Source organism: Pezoporus flaviventris, unplaced genomic scaffold (genome assembly GCF_033815535.1).
Source record: "Pezoporus flaviventris isolate CSIRO_AGI_PZ_B2104156 unplaced genomic scaffold, CSIRO_AGI_Pfla_v1 ptg000015l, whole genome shotgun sequence".
Taxonomy (NCBI): Eukaryota; Metazoa; Chordata; class Aves; order Psittaciformes; family Psittacidae; genus Pezoporus; species Pezoporus flaviventris.
Window position 1 is genome coordinate 42,768,444 of NW_026892563.1, and position 13,643 is coordinate 42,782,086.

At 43.5% G+C, this 13,643-nt stretch overlaps 1 protein-coding gene and 1 long non-coding RNA gene across 2 annotated transcripts in view; one reads left to right on the forward strand and one right to left on the reverse strand.

Moving 5' to 3' along the window:
- Positions 1–950: 950 nt before the first annotated feature.
- Positions 951–13,643, forward strand: part of PROS1 (protein S) — a 32,015-nt gene continuing 19,322 nt past the window's right edge. Inside the window, exons 1-6 of the mRNA XM_061454338.1 lie at positions 951–1,190; positions 6,119–6,276; positions 7,379–7,403; positions 7,724–7,810; positions 11,777–11,899; positions 12,052–12,174. Of these exons, the coding sequence (XP_061310322.1) occupies positions 1,112–1,190; positions 6,119–6,276; positions 7,379–7,403; positions 7,724–7,810; positions 11,777–11,899; positions 12,052–12,174 (595 nt within the window). The 5' untranslated portion in view covers positions 951–1,111. The remainder of the gene's footprint in view (positions 1,191–6,118; positions 6,277–7,378; positions 7,404–7,723; positions 7,811–11,776; positions 11,900–12,051; positions 12,175–13,643) is intronic.
- The window catches only part of LOC133269722 (uncharacterized), a 33,850-nt gene continuing 24,265 nt past the window's right edge, over positions 4,059–13,643 (reverse strand). Inside the window, exons 2-3 of the long non-coding RNA XR_009743531.1 lie at positions 4,708–4,803; positions 4,059–4,227 (exon numbers count right to left, since the gene is read on the reverse strand). This is a non-coding gene — a long non-coding RNA (uncharacterized LOC133269722). The remainder of the gene's footprint in view (positions 4,228–4,707; positions 4,804–13,643) is intronic.

Below are 13,643 nucleotides of genomic sequence, written 5' to 3' on the forward strand. Positions count from 1 at the left end.
AGCGGAGCTGCAAGAAACTCGCCAGCTGAGCAGGGCGACCCCTCCACCGCGGCCACCTCACCCGCCGGGAGATGCCCCAGGCCCTCTCCGGAGACGCGGCCACCCGAAGGCGCAACCCCACCGACCCCGAGCTGCCAACCTCGCCTCGCCTGGCTCCCGCGGCACCCCCGCCCGCCCGCCCGCCGGCCGCGCACGGCGCGTCTGGTAAAGCAAGCCGCGGCGGGGACAGGCCGGGGGCGAGCCTCGCAACCATCCCCCTCACCCCGGTAACCGCGGAGACCGTCATCCTCCATTCCCCCCTTCTCCCCGCTGTAGCCATTACCGATCGCTCAGCCGAGGCCGCGCAGTCCGACCGTTAACTGCTCCGCGCAGCTCCACCGCCACCGCGGACCTGGCGTTGCCCCGGGCGACGGGAGACGGCGGCGGGACGCGGGGCGGAGGCCGCAACGCTCCGCTCGGCTCCGCCGCACCGGGACCGACGCGGCCGCTCCCGGGTCACGTGCCCGGTTCCCCCCCCCCAACCCCTGCTCACGCGAAGGCGTTCATTGGTCGAAACCGAGATCTCTGGGGCGGTGGGGACGCGTAACCAGGACGGTAACCCTTGGTTACCGCAACGGGAGCCGGGGAAGGACAAACTTATCCAAACAGCGGAGCGCGAAGGCATGCAAAGCAGGGCGAGAAAGGGCCGGTCCGCCGTTAGCCAATCGAATCGGGCGGCTGCCTCGGTGCCGGCGGACCATCAGCCAATCAGCTATAAGGGGGCGGGGGCAGAGCCCTCCCTCTGGTACCCACGGGTGCGAAGATGCGGGAGCCGCTGCCGTGGAGGATGCCCGCGGCCCCCCGCGGCCCCCTCTGCCGCCGCTCCCCTCCTAGAGCCGGCCCTCGGAACCTCCCGGATGCAGATCAGGAGCGAGCCGCCCGCGCCCCCGCCGCGCTGCCCCCGGCGCCTTGCTGACGCTCCCGCAGGGCAACACCGCCCGGACACGGCCCAGCCTCCCACCCGCCCCGCTGCCCCTCCCTCCCGCCCCCAGAGCTTCCTCTGCCCGTCGCGTAGAGGAGCCGCCGCGCAGTCCCGGTGCCGTGCCCGGTCCTGGCCGCCCCCCCGGTAGCGATGAGCCCGCGGGGCAGGCGGTGCCTCCCGCTGCTGGCGGGCCTGGCGGTGGCCATCGCCCTCGCGGAGGCCGCGACCTGTGAGTGAGGCATGGCGGGGGGGGGAAGGCGAGCAGGGCCGGGAGCGACGGGGCCGAGGCGGGGGCTGGCGCCGGTCCCTGTGGCCCTGGGACGGGGTGCCGCAGGCGGTCGTGGGGCGGCCCTCCTTCCCCGGGTAGGTGCCACTGGAGCGCTTTGATCCCGTCGGGTTTGGCTGCTCGCTGAAAGGCAGCGGTTACTGAATAGGGCAGCCGAGCTGTAACTTGGGGCTGGTCTGAAGCTGTTTGTGGCCGGTCTGAAGCTGTTTGTGGCCGAAGTGCAGGTCTGCAGCTTAGGGGAAAGCGTGCCTTCAGATAGCGCTTGAGTCGCCTCGGAGATAAAAACTGGGTAGATCACGGGCTCAGGAGAGTGGCATTATTGTGGAGTCCAGGCAAGCAGCCCTGCCTGTTGGTTAAGTTCAGACCTACCAGGCTAGGTAAGAACTACTTGCTCTCACATAGAGATAAAAAATAGAATCAAAGCTTATGTCTTTGACACGAAGATGTTTGAGCTTAGTAATGATAGAAGGCTGTCTGGAAGAAGAAGAGCTGCAGCTCAAAGTAAGGCTGTTTCTGACGTGGTTTGCTAATGATTAAACCGGCAGAAGAAAAACCTAATGTTTACTGTTCAGATGCGTGTTTGAATGCTAGTGATTGTGAGTGTGAAGGGAGCAGCATGGGAAGATGAAAGTTCATTTTATAATTTATTTTTGAACAAGTCCTAAAAATAAATCTTCTGATAAATGTTTTGTAACGTTTTCTCCTGTTTTCATCACATTTTCTGTGCCATTTATCTTGCTCACTGCATATCTTGTCAGTTTAATATGAACAGAGAGAACTTAGAAGTTGTCCTACTCATGCAAAATTTCTGTGGCCCATGTAGTCCAGTTTCCTATCATTGCCTCTGAACATTGCCAGGGATTTCTGTACCAGGGGGAAAAAGCCCAAAGAAACAGACAAAAACCAGAAAGATCTTATAAATGCAGCCTAATTTACCATTCAATCATAAGGGAAAGTTGCTTCTCTGATAGTTCAGCTGCGTTTGGTCCAGCATCCAGGGAGGGACATCTTTTGGATGAGATGGAGGACAAACAAGCAAACATCAGCAGTTGGGTTGCTTCGTTTTGTTGGCTGCATAAAGCTTATGTCACTGATGAGCATTTGGGGAGACTGTAGTTGCTGGAATTAGGGAGCCGATTGCAGTATAGCAGCTGTACAAACAAGACGATGCCACTTTCTACAGTGGTAGGGCATGTACTCCTTATTCAGTTTATAAGGAGCTTCTGGGAGAGAGCACTAGTAGGCTAGAACTGCTTTCCATAACTGGGAAATAAGGTAAGCAGCTCTAAGCTATGTTTAAATAGCCCAGTTGTGGTAGGTTCCTAGTTCCTTCTGCACTACGAAACAGCTGTAAGGAACCATGGAATCTCACCCTTTCCCCACAGTTTTCTTTCTTTTTCAGTAGCATAACTTCTAAACAGGTACTTGATAAGTAATCACTACACAGTGTCGCTACTACAGCTATTGAAATCGTAAGGTTATTGAAGTCCATAGCACTTGAGTGAGTACCAAATGAAGCACACAGCTCATTAAGGGTTAACTATTGGTTTGGCAGGGTCAGGAGTGGGCTGGAGTTTCCGGTAATCAAACTGGCAGCAACAGCAGTCAGGATTACTTTTTAAAACAAAGGTCTTATCATAATCTTCATAAGGAAAGAACAGTTAAATAAATACACTGCTAATTCTGTACATAAGAACTGAAATATTTGCAGTAAAAATATGGAATTCATATAGAGTTATATATTTTATTTAAACTCAGTCATAGGAAATGAGCTTAGGAGAAGGCTGAACTGCTGGGGTGTAAGGGGAAAGACCGGTTTCCATTACCCCACTGAACTGAAGACATGAGGTCAGCAGTGTTATATCTAGTGTAATGTCCTCAGTGTTATATCCAGTGCAATGTCCTCAAGAACACTGCATGTGCTTGGCATTTTCTTGTGTTTTACTCGCTACAAAACTCCTGTCACTAAAGGTCAAAACAAGATTGTTTACAGTCAGTTGTGGATTAGGCCTCATCTACACCACAGAGCCTCTGCCCTAAAGCTATGTCAGCATGCTCACACTGGTAGAAATCTGCAGCGTAAACAAAATCAGCGGTTGCAATGCAGGATTGTATCATTTTGTTGTCACTCCTTTTGCCTCGGAACAGATACATCCTTCTTATCAGTCTGCTTTTATGTAATGACAAATGCAGCCACTTACCCAAGTTAATTAAAATGACACTGCTAGCAATAGTTGGTGATAAATACATTATCAAAATGTTCTTCTGGGTATGCTTTCCAGTGTGGCTAGGGCTCAGAAGATCTTTCATGAGGTCTTTCGTGTCCCATCCTCCTGCAGCGCTTTTTCCCTGTCTCCAGTACCAGCAGAGATGGAGACATGTTCATCCCAGTCACTCAGCGCTTGTCAGGCCACACCTGGAGTACTGTGTCCAGTTCTGGTCTCTGCAATTCAAGAAAGACACAGACAGACTGGAGAGAGTGCAAAGGAGGGCCACCAAGAACCTGCCCTGTGAGGAGGGACTGAAGGGGTTGGTCTTGTTCTCCCTGAAGAGGACAAGACCTGGGGGACCTCATGGCCATATTCCAGTATTAAAGGGCTGCTTCAAAGAGGACAGAGGCTCTGTCTTTGCAAGGAATCACGTGGGAAAGGCAAGGGGCAATGTGTACAAGATGTACTGGGAGAGGTTTCCTCTCAATATAAGAAAGTAATTTTTTACAATGAGACAAATCACTCACTGGAATAACTTCCCCAGGGACATGGTAGAATCCTCATCACTGGAGGTTGTCAAAATGTGACTTGGTGTCAGATAATTTCATCTAGGCTCCATTTCCCATGAAAGGCTGAATCCGATGATCTTTCGAAGTTCCTTCCAGCCTGGGCTGTTCTATGATACGTTAGTGATGGGCTCATGGATTGAGAAAAAAGGTCTAGGAGATCCACAGTTTCAGCAGTTTCCAATTCATTGCTCCTCCTAACTGCTGTGTGAAGGATACATAACAACCCAAGAATCCAAACCCAGCTCTTGAAAGATGTTAACAGCACTTGAGATGTACTTAGGGGTGCACGTTAAGGTTTGTGGAAGTGGCAAAGAGTGGAAGAGGAAAGCAGGCTTGAATCATTTCTTTTGTGCCAATAACTTCTGGCAGTGGGAGCCCAGAAAGTAAGACAAGACCTTTCTTTCTCTGAGCAGTTCCCTTGAGGATCAATTGTAACCTTAGAGAATTTTTCCCATTCTCCAGTAAGACCACCATGTAGATCAATGAGTATATAAGAAAAAATGAAGATTCAACTACCTAACTGCTGCCTGCTCATATACTTATTGTGTATTACTGGGGAAGGGCACAAGCTGACTTCTTGCGTTTCTAAGCAAGTTGCTGGTTGCTTGTTGAGACATAGGTGTCCTTCAAAAGTTTGGAGGTATGTTGTAGTGCATCCACCTCATACTCAGGACATCTTACCTGTTGCCTTACCAGGAAGATCATTCTTCCCAGCAGGAGAGCAGGTAGATCAGTGTGGAGTCACAAGCTTATCCCACATTAAATACATTTAGGATGCTGTAACAGAAAGGTTTTTTCAGGTCATTGTCCAGTGTTACACACCAGAGTGCTTTAGTTGTGTTCCCTGTCACTTGATAGAGACCTTTAAGAAATGTGTTTAGGATGAAATGATTTTCATTGCATCTGTCACCTGAAAGCTGTTCTCACTGCAGGTTCTGGTTCTCATTAGCTGTTCTTTCTAATAAGCCTTTGAAGTCCTTTCTTCCCTGTTAGTGCACAGGCAGTGAGAAGCTGTTCTCTGACACTTGGCTGGTGGCACATCTCATAAAAGTACTCTGGGTTTGAGGCGCTACATGCTTATAAAGAGTACTGAATTGGCTATGTCTGCTTGAGTTGATCTTCGTAGCTTAGTGATGAGTATGTGTGCATACCATACCTGGCTTGCACTGCAGGTGTCCTGACCCTCACACAGTGTGCTAGTCTGAGAGGTTTAGTTGTGCAAAGGCTGATGAAGAAGCACAGGAGTAGAAATGTAGTGCTCTCTAGTTAACATATGCCAGCCATGCTCTTTAACCCTGTCAGCTGGTCTTCTTCCAATTATGCACATGCATTTTTCTTTTAATCACAAGGTATACCCCAAAATTAAGCTAACAAGGCAGTCTGATTTAGTTGTTTTCCCTGTAGAGCTGTGTGCTCTACAAAGAACATTGAAGCAGACAAATTTCATTTGTAGCATTATTTCCCACCTCACTTATTTGTTCACCATTTGTGTAAAAGTCAATAAAATGACAAAAATAAGATACATTAAAAGTAGGTAATGACTCCCGATGGGTCTGAAATATAACAGTTAGCTAGGATTGCATTTTATCTTGGTAAAATGTGAAGGTATTTGTAGGCTGTCTTGGTATTTCTCAGGATATCATTCTTGCCTGCTTTGCAATTATAAGACACATTTTTGGTCTCACTTAAGTTAAATAGGATCAGAGCATTTACTCCTAGATGGCTGAAACAGGTAATATAAAAGGCTTCACATCTTTTTTTCCACTTGTTGGTCACGTATCTCACTTTGTAATACCCATAGCTTAAAAAAAAGCTACTAAAAAAAAATCTTGTCCTGAATATGATATTTAAATTACACTTTAGGCACAGCATTTTACAAACCTTTCCTTTGGTTAGAACCAGCTACCCCACATACAGAAAACAGAATCCTAGGTTTTCTTGCCCACATTTTCCAAAATGATAGAGAACAGCAACTCCTGATTAAGGATTTAATTCAGATGTTTGTGTTAGATTCTCATATTTGTTCAGTGCTCACTGATTTTCAGCTCTTAAACTAACAAACAATAACAGAGCTCTTTTTGTTTCTGCTCAGTTTTATCCCAGGAGTATGCCTCTCAGTTCCTGGTGAGGAAACGTCGAGCAAATTCTTTTATGGAAGAAAGTAAGAAAGGAAATCTAGAAAGAGAGTGCATTGAAGAATTGTGCAATAAGGAAGAAGCCAGGGAAATCTTTGAAAACAATCCTGAAACTGTAAGTATCTGATGAATACCCACAAGGTAGATAGTTGTTCCTTGCAGAGGAAAGATGGAAGTACACAGAGTTCACGCTGCAAAGCTAAAAGGATTGCACCATGCAGACCAAGAACTAGTTTGAAATTCCTTTGAAAAACCTTCACATTTAGTAATAAAGCCTGTAAAACAAAGAGAATGGCTGAGCAGGTATTTGATTTCCAGTACGGATAACCAGTTTTAGACCACAGTTGCCTGCAGGCATGCCATCCAGGGAAACTCTGTTGCCTTCAATTAAAAGTTTACACTAAGGATGCATGGCAGTGCAGCCCTTTTCATGAAGGGATTGAACATATTACTGCAAGCTTTCTTCTTAGTGGGGAGAAGTCTGTTCCTCAGTTCATTCTCACTTCATATTAGTTGGTATTTATTATTTCATTCAATATAATATTCATATTTATTGAATATAGATTAATATTCATATATATATGAAATAAAATAATTTTATTCACCTTTGTACTGCAAAAGGTTTATTACACAATATATGCAGTTAAAATGAATTCTTGTTTTGCAGATCAGATCATGTCAGTTCCATATTCTTTCATACCATTGCATGTATTTAGATATATTGATTGTTAAGTTTAAATAGTTTCAGTAATCAATTATCAGTTGCTTCTAACAATTTCTGGTTTAGTAACACTTTTCACTTCGTTTGGAATAAATTGCATGTAAGATGTTCAATCTATTCCAGGGGTTTTTGTTTATTTTGGGGTGAAAAGGGAATTAAAGGATGCTGCTGTGCATCCAATAACAAGATCTTCCCATTTAAAGAGATAACTTTCAGAGTCATTTTGACACCCAATTAATTTTCCTTACTTTCAAAGTGTCCAGTTCAGTGCAGTATCTTAGTCTCTCTACTGAGTCTTGCATTTATTGAATAATCTGCTGATTTAGCCTATACAATAGTTATATAGAAAACTCGGCCTATGACTCAAAATTACTTTGTCTTTTTCACTTGTTTTGTAGTAATAATACCAATATATTTTAGTATTCATTCAGTGATATATTTTACTGCGATTTTATCTACCTTAAATTGTTCTTACTCTTTATTTTTCTTTTTGCAGGAATATTTTTATCCCAAATATTTAAGTAAGTACAAGAGCCCTGAGCAAGTATAATCATTCACTGGTCTTCGTATTTGGATAATGCTAGTTTAGTTATTCTGCTCATAGTGCTTGAATGATTTCCATGCCAATTATAACGCATAGTAGCTCCTAGGCAGTTCTGCGCGCTTAGATCCTAGCAGAGGCACTCAGAAGTCTGAGATCAGCTGCCTAATATGCCCAGACAAGTTTTCTAATTCAGGCTGTGAGAACAGACCCTTTGAAGATGCCATGCATAAGCTGTTGTAACTTCAGTCTACATGAGTGTTTGTATCATAAGCAGATTGTGTGGGTTTGCATTTGCAGGTTGCCTTGCCTCCCATCGAGCAGGGATTTTCAGGGTTATTGCAGTTACTCCAGATTCTCCAGCTGACCTGAGGGCTTGTGTCGTTGGTAAGTGCTGCTTAACTAAGACTTTACCTAATGCAGTCGCATCTAAGAACACACATGCACATGGCTTGAAAGCAGTTCACATAGGCAGGAAAAGAAGCAAATCTCCATTTAACTGATGCAAACTCCATCACATAAACCATAAATTGACAAAAGATAAACGGGTGAGATGGAGCATTTTCAGAGCAAGCAGTTTAAGTTAACTGGTTTATAAGGAATATTGGAAAAGAAACATGATTAACTGCAAAAATAGAAGGTAGAATTCTTCTGGAAACATAGAACTGACCTGTTCCAACCCACCAGTGTTCCCTCGTATCTCCTCTCTACCACATCTTTAATAGTTATGTCTGACTCTTTGTATCTGGCAAGTCCTGTTCTGTCAGTTAAGGGAAGAGGCCATCTGGTTAATTTTTCTTTCTACCACTCCTTGGCCCATAGTTACTCTGTATCCCTGCATGGAGCAGGCAACGTTGCCAGCCAAAAAAGTAAAATGCTAGGAAACTTGTGATGTTGCTCAAACAGTTGATTTTTTACACCTATACATTTATAAGTCCGGTGGGAATTGTGGGTTTTTTTCCCCTTGTAAATTCACAGGAAGTAATCTGTACCTTATTCCCTATTTGACACAGTTGAAACATCTCTCTAAACTTCTTAAACCTTTACAACCTGTCCTGGGTTCAGCAGTAGCAGTCATGTTTTTCCTTTGTGTTAGCTGGTGCAGTGCTGTGTTTTGACTTCTAGTTTGAGAACAGTGTTGGTGAAGCCGATGTTTTCGGTTGTTGCTAAGTGATGTTTACCCTGACCAAGGACTCTGTGAGGCTCATGCTCTGCCAGGGAGGAGGGGAGGCTGTGAGGAAGCAGAGACGGGGCGCCTGACCCGGGCTAGCCGGGGAGGTATTCCATACCACAGCACGTCATGCCCGGGGTGGGGGGTAACTGGGAGTTACCCGGAAGGACAGGGGCTTCCGGGTGGAACTCGTTTTCTTGGCCGGTGGTATCCTATTCTCTTCCCTTGTTATTTTCCCTTATCATTGTTTTAGCTGATAGTAGCGGTGGTGATTTGTTGCTGGACTGTTCTTGTCTCAACCCGTAGGAGTTGCACTCTCTCGATCCTCCTCCCCGTTCCTCCGGGAGCGGGGAAGGGGAGAGCCCCGGTGCAGGGGGGGGGGGAGACGGACATGGACCTTGATTGTTGTCAGCTCGGCACCACTCACTGGGAGTGAGTGAACAAGTTACCTGACTGGGTTTAAACCACGACACAACCTGGTTGCACTGAAGTAGCTTATGGTTAGTTTGAATAGGGATACTCAACCATCTGACACTGTTTTTCTCATTGAAAACTATGACGGGGAAAAAAATCCTTAATAATTACACTGCTCATGGTCATGGATGAACATATTTTCCAGATCACTTGACCAACATGACCACTGTCACAAACTAAAACGCACTCGCATTCATATCGCTCTTTCTCACTCTCATTAGAGGTCCTGGGAGGAAAGGATTTAGCAGGGTTGTGTCAACGTGCAGTGTTTCTGTAAACAAGTAGCTTACTGGATAGTCACTGGGTATCTCCCATTTGGGTTTACATGATAACAATCAAGTTACTATTGGTCAGTCACCAGGATAAAAAAGAAGTGTGTATGCATAACATTTACAAGAGTTCCTAAGGCTTAAACGTTCAATAAAACTTACGCACGTTCATGGAAGGGAGCTATTGCTGAGAAAGTGGAATTAAAAATTCCCGTTGAAACTATATGACATTGTTTCAAATGCTATTTCATTGAGACAAAGGTTTTGTCATACTGCAATCAACATCTCTAAACCAAGTTTTGTCTTTCTGAACTTGCCGATCTAAATCGATTTGATACTGTCAAAATCAAAAATCCAATTTTCCTAACGGGAAGGAAATCATTCTAAGAATTAGTAGAATTAAAATCTCAAGCTGAAACAAACCAGAGAATAAAAATAACAATGCAAACAGAACTGACAGAAATGCAGTTGTTTTCAGATTTGTCCAAATTACCTACACATTACCTGCCCATGGCAGGGGGGTTGGAATTAGATGATCTTAGGGTCCTTTCCAGCCCTAACTATTCTATGATTCTAAATGAACACACATTTTAAAGGCATACATTTTTGGATAAACAAGTACAAAAGATTGTGAATATACTGACCTTTTAAATACCATCTAGAAAGGAAAAGGAAAACTTTCACAGGAATAGGAGACCCTTTTTCATACTTTTCTAATCCAAGCATGTATCCAAGTTGCATTTTTAAGACCCTAAACATCTCTACCCCGTACATCTGTATACTTAATTGCTTTTAATAATAAATACTTAAAAATCTCTGCATTTACATCTATCCATCTCACCATGACACATCTTTTAGATATCAAAGCCTCCTGAGTGGCAGAGGAACCACAATACATCTCTCGCCGCTCACCGCTTCTGTTATAGGCTGAGTATATCTTCTGACATTTAGTTGTCACATTGCTGTCTAGGAGGTCAGAAGGTACCCTGAAAGGGGAAAAGAGGAGCACTAGGCCTGCTTTCAGAACAAATGGCTGCTGCATTACTGTTCTTGCGGTGGCATCTTAATCATTCATCCGTGGACATAACCTCTTTGTCCATCTAGTCCTATCCATTCTGTCTTGTCTTCTTCCTCTAGTGTATTTCACCAGTTCTCCTTTTTCCATTCACTGATTGACTAATTTTCTTTCCCTTTATACCCTTAATTCACCTCATTCTACCTACTCATGTTTCATGCTGCCGACCCAATCAATCTTCTGTCAGATCAGACTCTCACAAGCCATCACTGCTTTTTGCTCAGAAATGTTTACAGTCAGGCTTGTTCCTGAGGATGCCTTCCACATCTATCACTTATGAAGTGCTTTGCTTGTACCAACCTTAGGTCACACACTTGTACCTGAACCTACAAAAGCAGGAAATAATAAAAAAGGATTAAAAACCATAGGGAGTTCTAGAACTTTCCTTTGGAAATTGGATCCACACATAAACACCATACTTTTTATTTCTTCTGCACAATTTCTTCTGTCAGTCTTCATCTGCAATTGCAGTCCTTTGGTGTACACTGTGAATATTACATGACATGCAGCACCTATTCTAGAGGTGCTCTAGAGTTTTGGAGCATGGCTGGCCTTTGGGCTTTTGGATTTACTTGAGGCAGAATTTAATTAGAAGTGGGTTTATTTGACAAATATACTGACACATATTTTGTTAAGCTACCAGCATATTCAGGAGACACAAACAGAACGATGCCTTCTGTGCTATGCTGATGTAAAATTAGGAAAATGGTGGGGAAAATGAAAAGAACTTCATGTATTTTGATTAGAGAAAAAAAAGGCAGTGAATTCAGTGCTCTCTGCCCCAATCTCTGTCTTTTAAGCCTTGCTTTCGGAGATCTTGCTAGCATATATAGACTTCAGTTGCTCTTTTAGATGCAAATTTGTTTGACATTGAAGTTAATACTTGTAAAAGGTGACAGTATTAGACACTGATGTATCCAGTCCATCCACAGGACCTGGAAAGCGAAGGCAAGCTGAGGCATTAGTTTCTCTGAAAATGTGACTCTCCTTGAACAGAGAAACTGACCTCTGTAATCTTGAATTCTTGAAAATTTGGTCTTTCTAGTGAAATATGTCCTTAAAATGCAATGAAAATAGTATCAAGTCTGTGTTTGGTTACATCTTGCAGGGATTTACATGGTTTAGCAAGTCATTTTCTACTTGTTTTCTGTCTGACAAAGTACTGGTGGCTTTTTCTCAGTCATTACAGATTCTTGGTGATAGAACTAATGCAAGATGGTTGCATGGGTACTTGATGTTACATCTCAGGCCCTTTCCTATTTCATTAAGTGTACCTGTGGGGAAAGAAGAAGACAGGCTAATCTGATCCTTGAGGAAAAAATAATCCCAGATAACAAGTATTTCCAATATTTTCTATCCCACAGACATTTCAAACCAGTGCAGCCCTCTGCCATGCCATAAAGATGGATATAAGGATTGCATAGATGGACAAGCCCAGTATACGTGTGTCTGTAAACCGGGATGGCAAGGAGAGAAATGTGAAGAAGGTAAAGTCTCTAATCTCTTGATGATTTTAGTTCTCAAAACCACAATTATAGTTCTACTATTATTTAATAGTATCTGATTTTTAAGTATACCCATATACAGTTGGTCAAATAATGCCTTCCTCTCAAAGATTCTTATTTTGTTTTCCTTCTAGATATAAATGAATGTGATGACTTAAACGGAGGTTGTAGCCAGCGTTGTTCTAATTTACCTGGAAGCTACCGTTGTTTATGCGAAGATGGCTACTTTATGCATTCAAATAAACGGGATTGTGGAGGTAAGAAGTAAGGCTTAAGGAGACCATCATGACATGACAGTACCTTGCCTGTTGACAAGAGAGAGGAAAGAATTTAGTCCAGTAGTTTCATGAATTGTCTAAGTCAACAGAAGCTTGCATTACCTCTGAAAGATGCAGTTCTGCTTCAACTTGGCTCCTCATTCCGCCTGCAGCCTTACACCAGTGCAGGCATTTGGGCAACCATATAGTGATCCAGATCAAGGAACTGAGGTGGGTTGAAACCAATTTAGAAAGGGAAAACAAACAGAAAAAAGAGAAAGGCTATAGATTAGATTCTGCTTCATTACTAGAACTCTCTAAAGCTTGCTTTGGTCACTAATTAGTTTCACATACCCGTTAAGCATGCTGAAACAAGAATCTAGAGTGGTGTGACCAGCTAATATTGTTTCCATGGAAATCCTGTCTGGTTAACACTGGGTTAGGCTGAACCACTCCTAATTAGTGATTCTACTCTTTTGGGAGTTTGAAGTTCATTGGAGAAGAAGCTATTAATGAATCTGAAAATGCTCTTAATGGAGAGAAAGATTTGTCTTTTGTCACTCAGAATATTTCTTCTGTACATGCTTGTGTCAGTTACTATTGGCAGTGACAATATATTCCAGACAGAGACTATGTACTGACGTAACTAGCAATTCTTGCTGCATAGTTAGAAGTAGAGTACAATCTCATTCCATTTTCATGTCATTTTATTCCCTGACTATAACAGTAGTTTTGGATAATATCAAATAATTCAAGAAGCCAGACTTGAGGGTCATTTCCTGCTGTCGCTTCCTTTAGCCTATATATTTTTGTGAATGAATAATTCCCAAAGAAATTCCAGAATGGAAGACTGCTGTTTCATCAAAAAGCGCAAGCAGACAAGTTTTTAAGAATCTCTGTAATTCTTGGAAAGGTACTGGAAAGGTTGGTTAAAAACTTAAAGACAAAAATACACTAATACATCTTAGCACATGGAGTACTAGTTTGGTCGTTTGATAAACCAGATTTATGTATTTCATTACATCCAACTACAAAATTATACACCTAGGAATTTGGACTACACAGAGTAACTATAGAAAAGCAGATCAAATTCAGGACAGCTTTGGGAGTCCTAGCAAGCCGGTGGCAGAATCTGTTCTCCCTGTGCAGCACCATTTCCACAAGTCCCACAAGCCACAGAGAAAACTAGAATGATCCCTGCACAAACAAGTGGGAATTGAAGTACTAACGGGGATCTGCTATTTTTCTGTCTGCAGGACTTCTGGTGAGATTGATACTATACTCTGCATCCAGTTGTGACATACACATTTTGAAAATGACATTGAAAAATGGGTAACGCCACATAAGATAGACACTAAAATGGTCTGAGTGGTGTACAGAAAGTGAGGGACTTGAATACTTGTCAGCATAGCCAGTTAACAGGCGATTGTGACGTAAATTGATTGTAGCATGTAAGAAACTCTGATAGG